The sequence below is a fragment of the Tigriopus californicus genome, chromosome 10, assembly GCF_007210705.1.
Source record: "Tigriopus californicus strain San Diego chromosome 10, Tcal_SD_v2.1, whole genome shotgun sequence".
NCBI lineage: Eukaryota > Metazoa > Arthropoda > Copepoda > Harpacticoida > Harpacticidae > Tigriopus > Tigriopus californicus.
The window spans coordinates 2,077,448-2,095,996 of NC_081449.1; the positions used below are offsets into that span (position 1 = coordinate 2,077,448).

The window sequence follows — 18,549 nt, forward strand, 5'->3', positions numbered from 1 at the left end:
CGCATGGAAACCTTCCCAGAGGTCAGATTTCGAGTCATTTTTACAACTCTTTATTTTCGTGTTCTAGGCAATCTCCGGTGGTAGCAAAGAAAAAAAACTTTTAACGTTGAAAATTGCACGTGTCATGAAAGTGTTCATCGAAGTTCATCCTTATTTGTTGTAGCGAGAGAAGGGTCGCCTTCTTTCATATGCGTTTGAACCGCCTAATCTGCATCACTTGCAAAGTTGCCATGGTATCACCAAGTAAACGTACATCCCGAAGCTTGCCGAAAGGTCCCCATTAAAGATCCTGAAAGGAAAGATCCGCACAGATCATTTAAAGGTCTCAGTCTTTCGTGTCATTATTTTTTTTTGACTGATTTTGGTTTTTGGCAGGCGACCTCATACTTTTAAAGAAGAAGCCTTTGCCAGTGCTACCCAAATGTTACGTACAAGTAATCTTAACTTTAACCTTTCTGATGTAAAACTAAGCTTACTTGCATGAGACTCACACTCAAATGCAAGCCCAGAATTGCTGAAAAACAAATGGTAATGTATTTGAAATATCAGCTTCCTCAAGAGTGATTTATTTTGTCGGAGGAAAAATGGATGGTCTCAAGAACTGTCCTTTAGGTTTGAGCTGAAAATAAGCTCAGGATCCCTGGATCCCTGGAACGTGGACCCTTTGTGCCAAGGCTATTTGTATTTCTCCATTAAAGGCACAACTTTACATTCTTGCAGCGATTTGAGCACAATCATACGATATACAACACTACAGCCATAATCAGTTAATGATCCTGAAATATTGGTCATTCAGGAAATAGGAAAAGTAACTGACAAATTATATTTTTTCAAAAGAAGTGGCTGAGAAATGGAATGTTTAATTTTCCTTTTTTATGGAGGAATAACTAAAGCCCGGCTCTGATCCATTCCCATGCTGAAATAATGAAGGAACATGATAAAGATTTAAAAATTTAAACTTTGTTGCATTTGTTTACAATCCGCTTGTATAGACAGATTGTCTAAAAGGACCAAATGCAGTTTCAGGTAATTAATCTTTAGAAAATAGTTTTTTAAAAATAATTTCATACTGTAGCTTTTCCCCATTAACCCACAAATCGAATTGGTATGAGTTTTATCAGTCACGGGAGGGTCTTTTGAAAGTTTTTGTGTCGTTAATTATTTCTTTCTGCGTCAAATTGCATAAGGGATTGCATTGCTGAAATTTCTTTTATCATTATGGAGACACTGTTCCGTGTTCCATGCAAAACAAACCAAATATGAACAACTCGAACATATTCCTGATCCTGATGTTTTGACCTCGATTGACGTCAACCATGGATCTCAGGTCTGACTTGCTAGAGAAGTTGCCCTCGTCGACCAATCTTCTTCACCTTGAAGTGGAAAATTGGTTGGTATTCCAAAGAAACACATTCGATCACTTCGACGAGGCTGGCGATCCTTTTGTCTGTCAGATCTTCTTGATTCAAATCTCCACCGGGCGTTACATTCATCGATCTCAAGGCCACCAAGTGGACCATGGAACCACCCTTGATGCGAACATTCTAGCCTCGAAATTGACTCAAGTGTTCCTAGGATCCAAGGCGTGCCAGGGTTTTCCTTTTCAGGGTGAGCAACGAGATTCAAGTCATTGGGCGATATCAGACTATCCTTATAGAAGACACATTTCGATGGAATGTCAGTTTTTCCTCCAGACTCAACAAATCAAGCCTGAACTTGGTCAAGAAAAAACCGATTCTGGGACACGATGCGGACCTTGTCGAAAGACTTGGTATGCGATTGAATCCACCGCATCGATTTTGAGAGAAACGAACTTGATCTTATCTAAAGGAGGTGAGTTGAAATCCGACGATGAGACGTCCGACGATGGAGACATGAATGTTGATAATGAAGGGGGGGAAAACGATGAAGAGGATCTTTGGAGCACTTCCGATGTGGTAGCCGATTATGATCCAATCCCAAGGGACTCGCCCGAATATTCCCATGTAACCAAGCAAGTCCGGAAACCGTTAATCAAGGGTAGAGAATATGTTTGCATTTGTTGCTCCATACCTTTTCCTACCTTATATGACCTAGCCAGGCATCGAATTCAAAAGCGGCGTCAAGATCGATTTCAACCTCTAATTAAAGAAATCCAGAATGTTCCCGATGTTCCCAAAGGATCTGAAAGCACAATTGACGAACCAAATCCGCCTAAAACACTCCCTAAAGTGCACAAATGTTCATGTTGCTCTTTAGAGTTTGCTTCATTGAAAGCATTGGGTCAGCACAAAAGGAAACGGGAGCGAGATGAACGGACCCGTCGTCAAGTGGGATGTTCTGAATGTGACGCTCCGAATATCATCACTTTCAAACAACTCATCAAGCACGTTGCCACCAGCCATTCAGCTCTGCTTGATAAGTATCAGGCGTATTTACCCAAGGACCCGAACTTGACGACCATGAAGGAGCCTAAAATATGTACAACCTGCGATATGGTCAGTAATGGTCGAATCTTACATATTCGACACCAGGAGAGCTATCATGTGCTGGGCGATTACTCGTGTAGTTCATGCCAAGAGCCTTGCTTAACATTTTACGACCTGATGATCCACAACTACCAGAAACACGGGCAGGTCACGGAACTGATTCCTCTGAATTACTTTGGCTTGGAGTCCAGTGTTGATAGAACTGGAAAGATTGCTTACAAAATGGCCGTCATGTCTTGCCGTATCTGTTTGAAGGCCTACAAAGGCAAACATGGCAATTCTGCTCATCTCAGGAGAACCCATTCTTGGGGTCGGCTGAATTGTAAACCTTGTGGAGAATCCTGTCACTATGCCAAAGACATTTCCGCTCACATGTTGGTGTTCCACAAGGACAAGCCCGAGGTTCAATGTCCCAATTGTGATGAGAAGTTTGCTTTAAAAGACGATCCGAAGAGGTTTGAGGACCATTTTCCGAAGTGCAAAACCAATCTTAAAGACAAAGGCCCGTTTCAATGTCAGTATTGTGGCAAAGAATATGCCTTCAAGCTCACTTTGAATGGCCATATCAAGATGCATCAAGGTATCATCAAGTTCAAATGCCAATATTGCGAATTCGGTACCAACTTCAAGCATGTTTTAGTGACGCATGAGAAGATGCATCAACGAAAAATGGGTTTGTTGACGGAGGAGCCCGAACCAGATCACATGCGTCAGTGTAAAATTTGCGGAAAGCAACTTTCCAGTAAGAAGCAAGTTTTTCAACACGTTCGCAATGTGCACGAAGGACGAAAGAGAGTTTTTCAATGCAAGAGATGTGGCGAATTCTTCAAATACTCGATGGCTCTTTATAAGCATAAAATCGAAGCTCACGGCCACGTTCCCAAACCCCCAAAATATTGAAACTTCAATGGGTCACCGGTCGGTTTAGCTTTGGAAGTTGATAGATACTATCTTTGGTGTTTTTTTGTTATGGATTTAGTTGTCTGCATAGTAAAAAATTACAACCACTTTTTAAGGTACATACATATTGAACCTCGCCCTAGTAGCAAAGCTAGCCATCACATCGTCCATTTACAGTTCTTATAGGTAGTGTCATAGTCCGTATCACATTGGTTCTCCATCAGTGGGTGTGGTTAGCTGAAGTTTTTTAAACAATTAAGCTTGAGCTTATTTTGATCCAGCCGTTTTAGTTAAATGTCGATACAGCTAGTTAGTAATAATAGTCAATAATGAGCTGGATTTAATTTTGATCCATTTTGGCGTCCCTGCCAATGTCTCAGAAAGGCTCAAGCTTTCATGATACATTTTGAATCTGGCATTGGACCGGTATTGCATTGAATGCTTGAGACTTTTGAGGCAACGTGCCCATCGCTAGTAGTTACCATATTACTCTAGTCTCTAGTTCCAAAACCATATCCTTGATTTCAAAGAACATCGTCGGTTATTACCGTCACACTGATACAATTCCTCTCCTGTGGTAGGCTGAGCTCCTCAACCAAAAATCAAAGCAATGAGGAATGTCCAAAGGAAACTAAGATATGTTGCTAATTAAGGCTTCGACATCAGAGGCAACAACCGTCATGATATACATTTCTAGGTTCCACTACGTGAAGTGACAACAATACTAACCTTGTAAAGATCTGTAAAAACATATCAAGCGTCGGGTCACCCTGACCCCATCAGTGCCTTATTTTCAGCCGATGGAACTTGACAAGGTCGACCCACAAAGGGCAAAGGCTGATGTGATGTGTGCGTTTGGAAATCAAAACCCACATCCACCTTCCCTTGAGGTTTGAGGTGATCTTTGACCCAGCTAAGGATGGATTTTGTGAGCACACTACTCGCTAAACTGGATTCGCCTAAGCATTCATCGTCTTTAAATCTCCTCCATTTGGTGGTCCAAAATTGGATCATCTTTCAGCGGAACACTTTCGACTACACGGATGAGAACGGGAATCCATTCATCAGTCAGGTGTTCTTGATCGAGATCTCAACGGGCAGATACATTCATCGTTCACAGGGACAGCAAGTCGATCAGGGCACATCTTTAGACATTGATCAGTTAGAATGTAAACTTACCGAAGTATTTTGCGCCACCAAAGCGTGTCAGGGGTTTCCAATTCACGATCTTGCGATCGTGAGTCGTGCCTCGAAAATCGTCGAGTATCCTTATAGGCGAAGAGTGTCCAAATCTTGTCAGTTTTATTTGAAAAGCCCGCATCTGAAATTGGAACAAGGAGAAGGGAGAGATGAAGAGCAATTATTGGCGTGTCCTTCCTGTTTGGAGGCATGGCAAGAAAATGTGGCCAAGAGGGCCAAGTTTGACCAGGGAACGGATATGGACTATGAGCCTGTTCCCAAACATGATGTCAAATTGGACGATAATGAGTATGACGATCAAGAGGCTAGTGAGGACTTGATGGATTACGATCCTGACACCTTGGACAAGTTTGCCGAGGAGGAAGACGAAGATGAGGAAGACGATTGGCCGCTAAAACCCGAGCCTAGGAGGAAGAAGAAGAAGAAGAGTGTGACTGAGAGTCCCAATCGAAAAGCAAGTGCGGCTAAAATGAGAGCCGTAGAGGGTGGTGGCAAGATCTATAATTGCAGCCACTGCTCTCAGACATTTTCTTCGCGTGCCTTAATCATGAGACATCAAAGAGAACTCAAGTGGAAAAGACGCAATCAACGCAAAGTGGGGTGTTTAGAATGTCAAGACCCCGAGATCGTGACCTTCAAAAGGCTCGGGGAGCACATGGCCAAGATGCATCCGGACAAGTTGAAAGTGTATCAGAAGTATATCCCTACCGAGAAAGACAATGCTGTGATGAAGCAACCCCGGAAGTGCTCCAAATGCGACTTGATCAGCAACGGAAGCGTCATGTACTTTCGCCACCGAGAGATCTACCACGATCTAGGGGATTATCGGTGCCAAGATTGTCAAGAGCCCTGCATGACTTACTACGATCTCATGATCCATAACTATCAGAAGCACACCAAGGCCACGGAATACATCGAACCGAGTTCGTTTGGCTTGGAGACCATCGTGCATGACGATGGGAAGATCGGTTACAAGAAGACCCAACTCATGTGCCAAATCTGCTTAAAGTTATACAAGAAAGAGTGCGGCCTTCTGGTGCATATGCGAACTAAACACGCTTGGGGCATGTTTGATTGCAAGTCGTGCGAAGAATCTTGTCATTACTCGAAAGACATCTCGGCTCATATGGTGCAGTTCCATCCGGACAATCCCGAGATCAAGTGTCCCAACTGTCTCGAGGTGTTCCAATTGAAAGAGAACCCCGACAATTTCAATGCTCATTATCAGACCTGTTTTCCCAGTACCAATCAGAAGGGCGCTTACCAATGTCAGTATTGCGGGAAAGAGTACACGGTCAAGCATACCTTGGATGCTCACATCAAGATGCACCAAGGTATCATCTTGTACAAATGCAGTTACTGTGATTACGGGTCTAATCACAAGGCCGTCCTGTTGGATCATGAGAAGATGCATCTCTGGAGACAAGGTCTGACCAATTCGAGTAGTGACCTCATCCTCACCCATCAATGTGATCAGTGCGGCAAACAGTTCGGAAGTAGGAGCCTCATTAACAGACATGTACGGGTGGTTCATGATGGGATTAAGCCCACTTTTGCTTGTAAAGAATGCGGCCAGTTCCTCAAAAATTCGGCCGCACTGTATAAGCATCGACGCGAGAAGCACGGCTTTGTTCCCAAATCCAAAGTTGTGGAGAGGATTTGAGCTTTGCTTTTCTTGGTCGCTTGTTCCATTCCATTTTAGGAATGCTCCAATTTTGAAGACGACCGATTTGTTTTGGACGAAGGTTCAAGAAATAATCATTATTCACTTTCTGTGCAGAAAAGCATTGAAATGACAAATCATTGATTTCAATCATCTGCTAAGAGAGTTGCCAACATGCATTTTACGTTAGTTTATATTCAAGCAAAATACGTTCATTATCGATCACGTATATGTAAATAAATATCCGATGTTGCCCATCGCTAAAAATGATATTGACAGAACACCATAGGACTCAGTTAGAACGCGATGAGAAAATGGGATTGTTTTGCAACTAATGACATGAACTATATCTTGAGTAATATTTCACTTACGCATCTGACATGTTTGACATTATTAGCTTTTCAAGAAACCTACTCTTGGTCACCCTGTTTCATCGATTTCAAGCTCAAGTCTGTAAAAAAACCATCAAAACAAGTCTTGTAGGTAAACCAGGTTGAATGAAGGATGTTCTAAGAAAATTCTGACGAGTCGGATAATCCACAATCCATCACGATGGATTTTGTCACCGGAATCTTGGAGCACTTGGAGTCCCCCCAACAGAGCTTGAATCTCCATCATCTCGTGATCCAAAACTGGATCGTGTTCCAGAGGAACACCTTTGATTACATTGATGAAGAAGGGGATCCGTTCATTAGCCAGATGTTCCTGATTGAAGCCTCAACGGGGCGTTACATCCATAGGGCTCAAGGCCAGAAGGTGGATCACGGGGTCACTTTAGATATTGGCTTATTGCTCAGTAAATTGTCAGATGTGTTTAGTGCGAGTAGGGCGTGTCAGGGATTTCCCATTCATGATGTGGCCATTGATATGCAGACTTCCAAAGTTCTGGACTATCCTTACAAAAGACGTGTGTCCAAAGATTGTCAGTTTGTCTTTCACGTTCCCTCATTAAAACCAGACGAGGATGAGACTCATGCACGAGATAGTGTAAGCACATGTCCTTCTTGTCTGGAGGCGTGGCAAGACATCGAAGCCAAAAAAGAGTCTTTCCATAAGGCTCCTGGTTTGCTTCCAGACGTCGAAGAATCCAATCCAATTGGTTTAAAAAACGGAGATGAAGAGATGGATCGCAATGATGAAAGTGGAGAAGGTCTGGATGAGCTTGGACCAATGGATTGCGAAACTGGGCCTTTGGAGGACTCGGATGATCTTTGGGCGGTCAAGACGAGGGCCAAACGAAGATCTCGAGTCAAAAAGATCGAAGAAACCATTGAAGATAAGATGTTCGACGATGTGAATAACGTCGGCAAGATTTGGCGGTGTAGCTATTGCTCTGAGAGCTTCAAATCCCAGGCCATGTTGAAGAAGCATCGGATCGAGCGGGAGCAGAAACGTCGGAAAGTGGGTTGCCTGGAATGTCGGGACAATAGTGAGATTATCACGTTCAAGCAACTAGTCGAGCACGTGACCCGAGTTCATCCGGACAAGCTTGACCAATATCGGAAGTATTTCCCGCTGGATCAGAACGTAGAGAAGATGAACGATCCTCGGCAGTGTTCCACTTGCAACTACGTGAGCAATGGGAGTGTCATGAATTACCGACATCGAGAGCTTCATCACGAACTGGGCGATTACCGCTGTGAACCCTGTGGAGTGCCGTTGTTGACCTATTATGACCTGATGATCCACAATTATCAGAAGCACGAGAAAGCCATGGAATATATCCAACCTAGTTCATTCGCTTTGGAGGTGATCACCCATAAGGATGGAAAAGTGGAGTACAAGAAGACCCAGCACTTGTGCCCGCTTTGTCCCAAGGTGTACCAGAAGAAAACGGCTCTATTTCGCCACATGAGGAGCAAACATTCTTGGGGCATGTTTGACTGCAAGGCTTGCCGAGAATCTTGTCACTTCACCAGGGACATTTCTGCTCACATGGTCCATTTTCATAGCGAAGATCCTACCATAAAGTGTCCCAATTGTCTGGAAGTGTTCTCCTTGAAACAAGATCCCCAGCTGTTCAACACCCATTATCAAACTTGTGTGCCTGGAACCTACCAAAAAGGGTCGTTCCAATGTCAGATCTGCGGCAAGAAGTATTCAGCCAAGCAAACTTTGGACGCTCACATCAAAATGCATCAAGGCATCATCCGCTACAAATGTCACTATTGCGACTATGGCTCCAATCACAAGGCCGTGTTGATGGAACACGAGAAAATGCATTTGCGAAAACAGGGATTGACCAATGAGAGCAGTGGTCTGGTTCTGACACATCAATGTGATCAGTGCGGAAAACAGTTTGGTAGTCGAAGTGAGGTCCATCGTCATGTGCGAGTCGTTCATGAAGGCATCAAACCCACTTTTAGGTGCAAAGCGTGTGGCGAGTTTGCCAAGAACTCGTGGGCGCTCTCCAAGCACAAGCGAGAAAAACACAAGACTTGAAGTGGGGTCTATGTTTATTTTTGTTTTTCAGGAACAGGTACAAAAAGCATCACTTAATCTTGAATAAGGTCTAACTTCTATGTCATTAAATTAATTTACACTAAGTGCAAGTGACGGTTGAATCATTAACCTTTGACCCGTGGACGAAATAGACCTAAAGCAGAGGTCGATTACAATCAGGATCAAGGCCTTTTTAACCTCATCTTAGTCTCGTTAGATGAAATGGCGTATTGTAGGTAAATACCGAATCATCAATCTTGCAATCGCCCAAGTTATTACTCGAAGGACCAATTACATTGACTTAAAGCCCCTCCCCCCCCCATCAGGATTGACCTTGGACTCAATTAAGTCCCTACTATTTTCTCATCCATTCTAATATGAACCCAAACTTTCAACAGGTATCTCTCGATCCACATCCGGCAATCGGGTCCTTCGGCAATCATATCGAAACCGTCCAGACCCTATTTTGGCCACCCTTCCTTAGAAATCCTGAACAGCCAGCTCATATTTGGGTAAACGTTATTCTCCACCGATTAGTTGGCGGTGCTACTTTTTTAAATCGTAACCTGACCTAATCAAACCTAATCTAACCTTACCTAACCTAACCCAACACGATATTGATAAACCTTAAAATCTCTATCTAAACCTTTGAACATATTGCCACAAGTTTAAAAATAAGCACCACCAACTAATCGGTGGAGAATAACGTTTATCCTCATGTTTGTCTCGATTCTGCACAGTTCACACATAGTCCACCCATGATCCACTCTGTGGCTCAGTGCCTCGGAATTTGGCGCTTGTAAGTGAGGTTTGCGCTTTTGACATCAAAGTGGCATGGAAACATTCTGACTTGTGCTTTGCATTTTTAACAAGCTCACTAGATAGAAATATGCAACACATTGTATTGTGCTATTTAGCAATGTGAAGCAGTCATATCAGTATGTTTTTCATTCCTTTCGCATAAACGATCATATTTCATTTGCATGATTAGTTCAGAACGCATAACATTTTTCTGTGATTAAGGCCTTACAATCGAAAGCAGGTCTTCCGGCCTATTCTAATGTGGAATTGAGCCACAAATGTCTAATGTAGGTATTATCAATATACCCCTTCCAGAGATAAATGGTAAAGGCAATACAATTTTGGCACTTTTCTTCCGCCATCTACCTCGAACCACTGCTTGAGTGTTGAGTGTTCACTTTCCTTTGGTTGGTTTGGTTGGTAGGCTTTGTAGTGGGTATTTTTTGGTACTTGGTGTGGTCTCTGTTCGATTCGGAGGATCATGGAAGGTAACAGTTAGGAGGCGGCTGGAAGACAAGCCTTGATTCATCTTAATCGGAGCATGGCGGAGGCCCCCGCCCCCATGGACTTCCACGCCAAGTTAGTGGAGAAACTAGAGGCCCCCACGGAGTCCTTGAATCTCCTGCATCTGGTGGTCCAGAACTGGATCATCTTTCAGCGAAACACCTTCGATTTTCTAGACGAAGACGGCGATCCCTACATTAGTCAAGTCTTCCTGATCGAGATCTCAACCGGACGATACATCCACCGGGCTCAAGGGCAGAAGGTGGATTTTGGCACCACCCAAGATCTGGACCTACTCGAATGCAAACTGACCGAGGTGTTCCGTGGGACCAAGCCTTGTCAAGGCTTTCCCATCCGGGATGTGGCGGATCAGGCCAAGACCACTCGGGTCTTGGACTATCCGTACAAACGGAGAGTATCCAAGAGCTGCCAGTTTCTGTTTCCAACGGCTCCCGTGAAATTGGAGGAGCAATCCGAGCCCAACGAGCCTAACCCGACTCAACTTCCGATATGCCAGCCTTGCTTTGTGGCTTGGGAAGAGATCGTGGCCAAAAGGGTGAAGTTTGATAGCGATTCATATGCCTTGGAGACGGGGGTGGACTTTGAAGGCCAGATGAATCCGGCTCTGAAACTAGATACGGACTTTGTGGTAGATGATGAGGATGATGAGGAAGATGAAGACTACGAAGAAGATGGATTAGCCAGTGACGAGTCCATGGACTATGACAATTATGAGGAAGAGCAAGATAACCAAGATCTGTGGTCACTGAAACAGAAAGAGAGCAAAAAGAGCAATGGCAAGAAGAAGAGGAAATCGGCCGAGAAGAAGGTCAAGAAGGAGCAAAAATTAAGAGATTTCGGCAAAATCTTCAAGTGCAGCCATTGTTCCGAGACCTTCACATCGCGTCCCATGTTGATTAAACATCAACGGGAGAGGAAACGCAAGCGACGCAACCAGCGAAAAGTGGGTTGCATAGAATGTAATAACAGCGATATCGTCACGTTTAAACAGTTGGTGGAGCATGCCCTCAAAGCGCATCCGGAGAAGGTCGAAGAATTTCAGAGATATCTGCCCGATGAAAATACCGTCGAGAAGATGAAGGACCCGTTGAAGTGCTCAATATGTGACCTGATCAGTAATGGGAGTGTTATGAACTTCCGCCATCGAGATATCTACCACGATCTGGGTGATTACAAGTGCGACGAGTGTCATGAGCCTTGTCTGACCTACTACGACCTCATGGTCCATAATTATCAGAAGCATGCCAAGCCCACTGCCCATGTGTCGCCCAGCTCATTCGCCTTAGAGGCCATCACGCATCCAGATGGCAGAATTGAGTATAAAAAGTCCAAACTCATGTGTCAATTGTGCCTGAAAGCGTACAAAAAAGATTTCGGCCTTTTGGTCCACATGCGGACCAAGCATTCTTGGGGCATGTTTGACTGTCAGCCTTGCGGAGAGTCCTGCCATTACTCTCGAGATATCTCCGCTCACATGGTCAACTTCCATAGCGATAACCCCGAAATCAAGTGCCCGAATTGCTTGGAGGTGTTCAATCTCAAAGACAATCCGTTCGTGTTCAACGATCATTACCAAACCTGTCTCCCAGGAACCTATCAGAAAGGCTCGTTTCAGTGTCAGTATTGCGGGAAAGAGTACGCCGTCAAACAAACTTTGGATGCCCACATCAAGATGCACCAAGGCATCATTCGTTACAAGTGTAGTTATTGTGAATATGGATCCAATCACAAGGCCGTGTTAATGGACCATGAAAAGATGCACCTGCGAAAGCAAGGACTGACCAATGAAAGCTCAGGTCTGATCCTCACTCATCAATGCGATCAGTGTGGCAAGCAATTTGCCAAAAGAAGTCAAATCAACCGACATGTTCGAGTGGTCCATGAAGGCATCAAGCCCACATATCCGTGCAAAGAGTGTGGCGAGTTTTTCAAACACTTTGTCGCGCTATACAAACATAAGAGGGAAAAGCATGGCTTCATCTCAAAAAACCAAAAGACATAAGCATAATAAATACACTATATATCTTTGTAAAAAAAAACCTCTTTCCTTAGCACCGGATTGACGGACGTCGTTAGTCGAGTTGCTCATTTGGGTTGGTCAATTGTTGGACTCCATGAAGGCCCCTAAGTCCACTTCAAAGTGAATTCATCACGTCCATTTATCAAGATCCTTTGACCAGTCGCCTACCGGTTTTCTTATAATGGGACACGAACCCGTGCTCCTGTCTCCGATGTTGGTACAGGGAGGTCTTGCAACTGAACACTGACCCGCACTCTTTACATGGAAATGAGGGCTTGATTCCCTGATGAACCCTCTTGATATGAGCTTGGAGTTGATGTCGTTTAGAGATCTGTTTCCCACATTGATCACATTGATGATACAGCACTTGATCCGTATCAGCATTGGTCAATCCTTGCTGCCTCAGATGCATGCGCTCATGGTCCAACAAGACCGATTTGTGGTTGGTCCCATAATCACATTGGGTGCACTTGTACCGCTCAATCCCTTGATGTTGCTTTAGATGGGCATCAAATGAGGTCTTGGTGACATATTTCTTCCCGCACAGATGACATTGATTTAGGGCCTGTGGTTTGCTCATCTTTCCCGCGTGTTCTCCATCCAAAATAGCTCCTCGATCTTCATACCGGCATTTAGGGTAATGCTCGTCAAAGTTGCTCGGATTGTCTTTCAGTGAGAACATCTCAGAGCAATTTGGACACTTGATTTCCGGGTTCTCCGCATGGAAATTGAGCATGTGGGCAGAGAAGTGCTTGCCAAAATGGCACACCTCATCGCACGGTTTGCACTCAAAAATGCCCCAATTGTGCTCATTGCGCATATGCAGAGTCCATCCACTGTCGTATGAGAATGTAGCGGGACAAAACTGGCAAGCAAAGTTGATCCGTCGCCTCTCAATTCGGCCATCCGGGTGAGTGAGGACATCTAGACCACAGTTGTGAGGGGGCAGGTACTCGGTGGGCTGGGCATGGCGTTGGTAATTGTGAATGGCGAGATCATAGTAAGTCAGGCACGGTTCTTGACAAGCGGAGCACTTGAAGTCGCCCAATTCATGGTAGATCTCCTTGTGTCGAAACAGCAGCACATTTCCATTCACGGTCATATCACACAGCGTACACTTCTTGGGCTCTTTCATCATCTTCTCTTCAAGGCCTTGTTGTCCAAATCGGAGGTAGTCCTTGCGTTTGGACTGGTGTTTGACACTGACGTGTTTGAGTAAATCCGCAAATGTACCCACCCTTTTGTCGCATTCTAGACAAGTGAGTGGTCGCTTACGTTTCAAGTGTCGGTTGTAAGCCCCCGAGGATGAGAAAGTCTCTCCACAATGATTGCAGGGCAACAACCGCTTATGTTGAGGCGAGGGTGAGTCTAATATCGCACGGAGATGGGTCTCTCGAGGACGTTTCCGCAAGCTAGGAACACCTAGCACAGCGTCAGGGTCATCATCGGGTTCATAGGAGAATCCGAAGACCGAATTATCTTCATCTTGATCCTCCAACACATCCGCATCTCCATCCGATAAGAGTGAAGGGAACAAGGCCTCATCAGCACTCTCTCTTTCCTGGCCTTTAGCTGAACTCTTCACACTGAATTCTCGATGCCGATTATCGCTGGTTTCAGCATCATCTTCGATCTTGGCCTCTTGACAAGGAGGACAAATCGGCCTTATCCAGTCATGACCTTCCACTTTCACCTCACCGGTCTCGACATAAAACTGACATGATGGAGAAATCTTTCGCGGGTAAGGGAACTTTGAGATCGTGACACTTGTTGTATCACTCTCCTGACTCTCAGCGTCATGATTGCAAAGGTATCCTTGACAGGGTTGGGTCACTTGAAATGCGTGTATTAATTTGGCTACAAGTAAGTCTGCGTCTAAAGTGATCCCTAAATCTACCTTTTGCCCCTGTGATCGATGGATGTAACGCCCCGTGGATGTCTCAATTAAGAAGACCTGACAAGTGAATGGTTCTTCATCCACGTCAAAGTAGTCGAACGTGTTGCGTTGGAACACGATCCAATTCTGGACCTCCAGATGGAGCAGATTCGGGGAATAGCCGGAGGTGTCAAGCTTTTGCAGAAGGTTTCCTACCAAGGCCATTATTGTGGGTCACTTACAGAAAAGACCGATGTAAGAAAGGTTTCCAATTAGAGGGGTAGTTCCATATTTTTGATGGAGGATTCCTTTAGAGTTTTAGCTTGAACTGACTTCATTCAGGGTGACTAGGTCAAACAGTACTACTCGCTACAATTTCAACAGGTGGATTTTTTCCCCTGATTGATAAAGGTAACTCACACATTTGATCTGGTAGATCACAGTTATTCGAAAATCAGACTATGTGTCAAAATATTATGTGTAGGGTATATGAGACACAGTTTTGGGCTGGGGAATTTGTGCCACTCCAATCACCTTCATGGTGTAAAAAGAGAAGTGACCTGGTTAGATATAAGTTATTTCAAGATATGCAATGCAAAGAATGATATGACAAAACGATGAAGTGTGATAATTTGTATTGTGTCGTAAAAATGTAAGTTTTGTGCCCAGCCGGTGTTGAAGAATGTATTAATCTTCAAATACTGAACACTCAGATAGTCGTCAGCAACTTAACATTTTTCTGGTAAGTACTTTTGATGGAAATCTGGTTTTAAAAGAAGGGATCGTACTTCGAATCTGAGACAGACTCGCTCGCTATCAGGGATAAAACAGAATAAGGGTGAGCAGGTGCCCAAAAATGTTGAAATCAAAAGTTCACACCAACTACCCAGTACAGAACTTGGATCAAAAAAACCTGTGGCATCTTTATTTGAGATTATTTTTAGATATTCAATGACTAAAATATATATTTCTTAATACCAGGCGAACTGAAAAGCGACATAAACACTTTTCATACTGTAGATCTTCCTGCGTTCAAAAATTGGTAAAATCCTGATATTTGATCGTGATATGTGATTGTCACTTACAAGTACATGGGAATTTCATGGTCATTTCGTTATGACAATGACTGAATGACGCTTTTGTGCCTTATCACACACTTTTATCATATTGGTCATATGTACAAGAAACAAGATGTGAACAAGTGCACAGACCGAAATTAGACCCATGCCCATTTGCGACGAAGGATCAGTTCATAAACAAACTATCAGCGTATCGCCATTATAAGTTCAATTTATTCCTTTAACTTAGAGTGGATTCGGCCGTTTTTCTTGAATATGTTCACAAAACCATGAACCTCTCGCTTGTGTTTGTAGAGCATGGAGTTGGAATAAGCAAAGAACTCGCAATCCGAGCATTTGTACTGCGGTTTTATGCCCTCATGAACCCGTTGGATATGACGTCGCAACGTTGTCATATGAGAGAACTGTTTCCCACATTGATCACATTGATGGAAAAGCACAAGATCCGTGTCCGCATTGGTCAGACCCTTTTTCCGAAGATGAATCTTCTCATGGCCTTTGAGAACATCTTTCAGATTGGTCCCGAAGTCGCATTGATCACATTTGTAGCGCTCAATGCCTTGATGCTGTTTCAGGATGTGCGCTTCAAAGGCCAGCTTCGAATTATAGTTCTTGCCACAATAATCACACTGGTAGTTTTCACTCTTTCGTTCCTCCACTTTCTGCTTGGATTTGGTCTCGGCCTCGACGCGAGAACAATCTCGATAATGGTTCAAGAACTTGTCCGGATCATCTCGGAGGCAAAACACTTCGGGACAACTCGGGCATTTCACTTCGGGTTGGTCTTTATGAAAATTGAGCACATGGGCCGACATATCTTTGGCATAATGGCACACCTCCTCACAGGGTTTGCACTCAAACAGACCCCAGGAATGCTGTATCCTTAAGTGGAGCGTCCAACCAGGATCCGTGTTAAAAGAGGCTTGACAGTGTTCGCAAACGAATAGGGTCCGTTTCTTCTCGATTTTCCCATCGTCTAGAGTGATACTCTCCAATCCATAGTTGTAGGGTTTGAGGTATCGGATAGGCTTGGCATGCTCCTCGTAGTTGTGAACGGTCAAGTCATAATAGGTGAGGCACGGCTTCTGACATTCCTCGCAATTGTAATCCCCCATTTCGTGGTAGATTTGCTTGTGTCGATGGAGCAAGACGTTGCCATTGAAGACCATGTCACATTTGATACACTTGAGAGGTTGCTTCATATCTTGTTCCAACTCTTCGTCATCATGCTGTCCAAATCGAGAGTATTCCTCGATCTTGTCGGGATGATGTTCGGCCACGTGCTTGACCAGATTCCCAAAGTTCATGACCGGATCTTTGCACTCCAAGCAAGTGAGACCATGCTTGATTTTCACATGCTTGTAGAATCCAACCGATTTCAGGAAGGTCTTGGGACAGTATTTGCAGGCGAAGATCTTCCTGCCACTGGTCAAATCTGGAGTATCTTCGGAATCATCTTTGACCAAGTCGGGTTTGGGCTTGCGGGTTCGCTTCCGTTTGGCGGGAGAGGGTGTGTTCTCTTCAGCGAGATTGTGTTCGTCGGAATACTGAGCAAAATTGGGTTCATCCAAGTACGGGAACAACTGAGCCTCGTCATACTCATCGTCATGGACTTCAACCTTCAGTTTCTTGGATACATCCACCTCGATTGGATCAATGGGATCATTCTTAGGAACAGGGCGAAGGCAAGCCTCTTCACAAGCCGAGCAAAGAGTCCGATCCAAGATCCCAGAGGGATCTTGAACCTCTGGCTGGATCTGATTCACTTTGAAGTATCACTCGCAGGTATTGGCCACGATTCGCTTATATGGATAATTTACCATTTGCAAAAATGGATTCCCAGGATCATAGTGTTCCAGTGACAAGCCCGGACAGGCTTTGGTCTCCTGAAATGCTTCGGCGAGTTTTGATTGTAACACGTCAAAGTCCGAAGCCACGCCATTATCTACCTTTTGACCCTGTGCCCTATGGATATACCTTCCGGTTGAGATCTCAATGAGGAACATTTGACTTGTGTAAGGATCCCCATTGTCATCGAAATAGTCAAACACATCACGCTGAAATACAATCCAGTTCTGAACCACTAGATATAATAAGTTTAGAGGCTTTTGAGCGGCCAGTTTGTCTAAGAGCAAGGAAACAAACGACAACTTCGGGTCCATTTCCGCCATGATCCGCTTCAAGGAAGGACAAATATCTGGGACGGGACAACCAAAGAAGACCAAAAGGCCCTTTTCTTGTGCAAGTTGCGGCCAGACGTATTCGATTTTACATGTTTTTTGGATAGATACTCCCAAGAGTTTTAACTATCAATTGTGTTGGGAAATGTTGTTTGGCACTTCAAGGAAACAGCTGCCTCTATGTACTCAGCTACACTAGAATCGGGAAGGAAGTGGAGTCGAAAATGTATATGTAGCTGAGGTGATCTTATTCTGTCTGTAAAACCAGAGCGCTAGTTTAACATGAAGCTTTTGTTCCAGGGGGATCTGTACTTGGAAAAAAGTAATGGGGATGGAGTCATTGCAATTTCCTATGACCTCAGCCCTCCCTGCCAAACCGAAGGAATTCAGTACTACGAGGCTGTGAAGCGAAACTTCAGGGTGAGACTGAAGCAGCTGTGACGGAACTTTCCAAGTAGGGCTCTCTAGTAGCAGAGTGTTGGTATGAAAAGCGACCTCTGACGGGCGCAGGCGTTCTCTATTTTTTTATTTTTGCGGACTTTCTTACCGCTACCGGGATTGGAATCCCATCAGTTAAAGACGAGAAGATTAGTTCAGATCCAAGAATACAATTTTTACTGCAAATGAATATGATATAAACATATTTTCTACTATTAGACGTTGTCCATTCATGCCGACGACTGTATAAGAAAATAATAAGCAGAATTTGACTCCCGTAATGGGAATTGTTTTTCAAGCCTTTGTGTTTTTAACTTTGATACATTGAGGCTTGTTTGTATAAGCCATTTAACAAACCATACCACTTCCAAACGTTGCAAAAATGCATAGACTGTCTTGAGTGATTAATGAATATAAACCTAGAAGTATATTCATAGAAACTGTGTTTTGTCAGGTGCATTGTTTAATACCTTCAGTTTCACATTAGATAGATTTTGACTTCTCACAAATCCTTTCACAGCAATTTTATAAAGTGGTACCACAAGGGTCATGTCAAGCCGAATCTTTTACATTCTATTGCAAAATTGTTCGATTCGTTTCCTAAAATCTATTGCACATTTACAAGCAATTAACTTTCTGATATTTTCTAGGATTATGATAACTTTTGGAAAGTTGTTAGCCAGTAAAATGTGTTTACGCCTTTAGAATGTGACAAAAGGACGTATTTTTGTTGACATATTTTCTAATACTTCTGGAATACCAATGAAGTGCTTGAAAAGGATACTCATATGGCTTAATGTTAACGCGATATGTTACAAATTATAGAAAATGCTACATCACAATTAAAGCATTTGGTTATGCAATGATTTGAATTTTGTTGAAGAAACTAACTTTCATGTGCTCACGGTGCCAATTTCGCAACTTACAACTTTTACTGCCCATCAGTGTTAAGTAAAT

The 18,549-nt window shown here is 43.7% G+C and overlaps 6 protein-coding genes across 7 annotated transcripts; 4 read left to right on the top strand and 2 right to left on the bottom strand.

The window, feature by feature from the left end:
• The first annotated feature begins 1,234 nt into the window (after positions 1-1,234).
• On the top strand, positions 1,235-3,478 carry LOC131889214 (zinc finger protein 60-like). 2 transcript variants are annotated; one of them, XM_059238255.1, is made up of 2 exons: positions 1,251-1,390; positions 1,455-3,478. In XM_059238255.1, the coding sequence occupies exon 2, from the start codon at positions 1,671-1,673 to the stop codon at positions 3,366-3,368; it is 1,698 nt and encodes a 565-aa protein (XP_059094238.1). In that variant the 5' UTR covers positions 1,251-1,390; positions 1,455-1,670; the 3' UTR covers positions 3,369-3,478. The 2 variants fall into 2 exon arrangements, with proteins under 2 accessions (XP_059094237.1, XP_059094238.1); XM_059238254.1 differs by having other exon boundaries at positions 1,235-3,478.
• Positions 3,479-4,040: 562 nt separating this feature from the next.
• On the top strand, positions 4,041-6,501 carry LOC131889218 (zinc finger protein 723-like). Its single transcript, XM_059238259.1, has one exon. It carries the CDS (start codon positions 4,288-4,290, stop codon positions 6,229-6,231), a length of 1,944 nt encoding a protein of 647 aa, XP_059094242.1. The 5' UTR covers positions 4,041-4,287; the 3' UTR covers positions 6,232-6,501.
• Positions 6,502-6,783: 282 nt separating this feature from the next.
• On the top strand, positions 6,784-8,673 carry LOC131889176 (zinc finger protein 723-like). The gene has a single exon (XM_059238206.1). The coding sequence runs from the start codon at positions 6,784-6,786 to the stop codon at positions 8,671-8,673; it is 1,890 nt and encodes a 629-aa protein (XP_059094189.1).
• Positions 8,674-9,748: 1,075 nt separating this feature from the next.
• Positions 9,749-12,001, top strand: LOC131889216 (zinc finger protein 208-like). Its single transcript, XM_059238257.1, has one exon. It carries the CDS (start codon positions 10,016-10,018, stop codon positions 11,999-12,001), a length of 1,986 nt encoding a protein of 661 aa, XP_059094240.1. The 5' UTR covers positions 9,749-10,015.
• Positions 11,999-14,225, bottom strand: LOC131889217 (zinc finger protein 225-like). Its single transcript, XM_059238258.1, has one exon. The coding sequence runs from the start codon at positions 14,118-14,120 to the stop codon at positions 12,162-12,164; it is 1,959 nt and encodes a 652-aa protein (XP_059094241.1). The 5' UTR covers positions 14,121-14,225; the 3' UTR covers positions 11,999-12,161.
• A 940-nt stretch (positions 14,226-15,165) lies between these two features.
• LOC131889220 (zinc finger protein 85-like) lies at positions 15,166-17,551 on the bottom strand. Its single transcript, XM_059238260.1, has one exon. The coding sequence runs from the start codon at positions 16,279-16,281 to the stop codon at positions 15,187-15,189; it is 1,095 nt and encodes a 364-aa protein (XP_059094243.1). The 5' UTR covers positions 16,282-17,551; the 3' UTR covers positions 15,166-15,186.
• Positions 17,552-18,549: the final 998 nt, after the last annotated feature.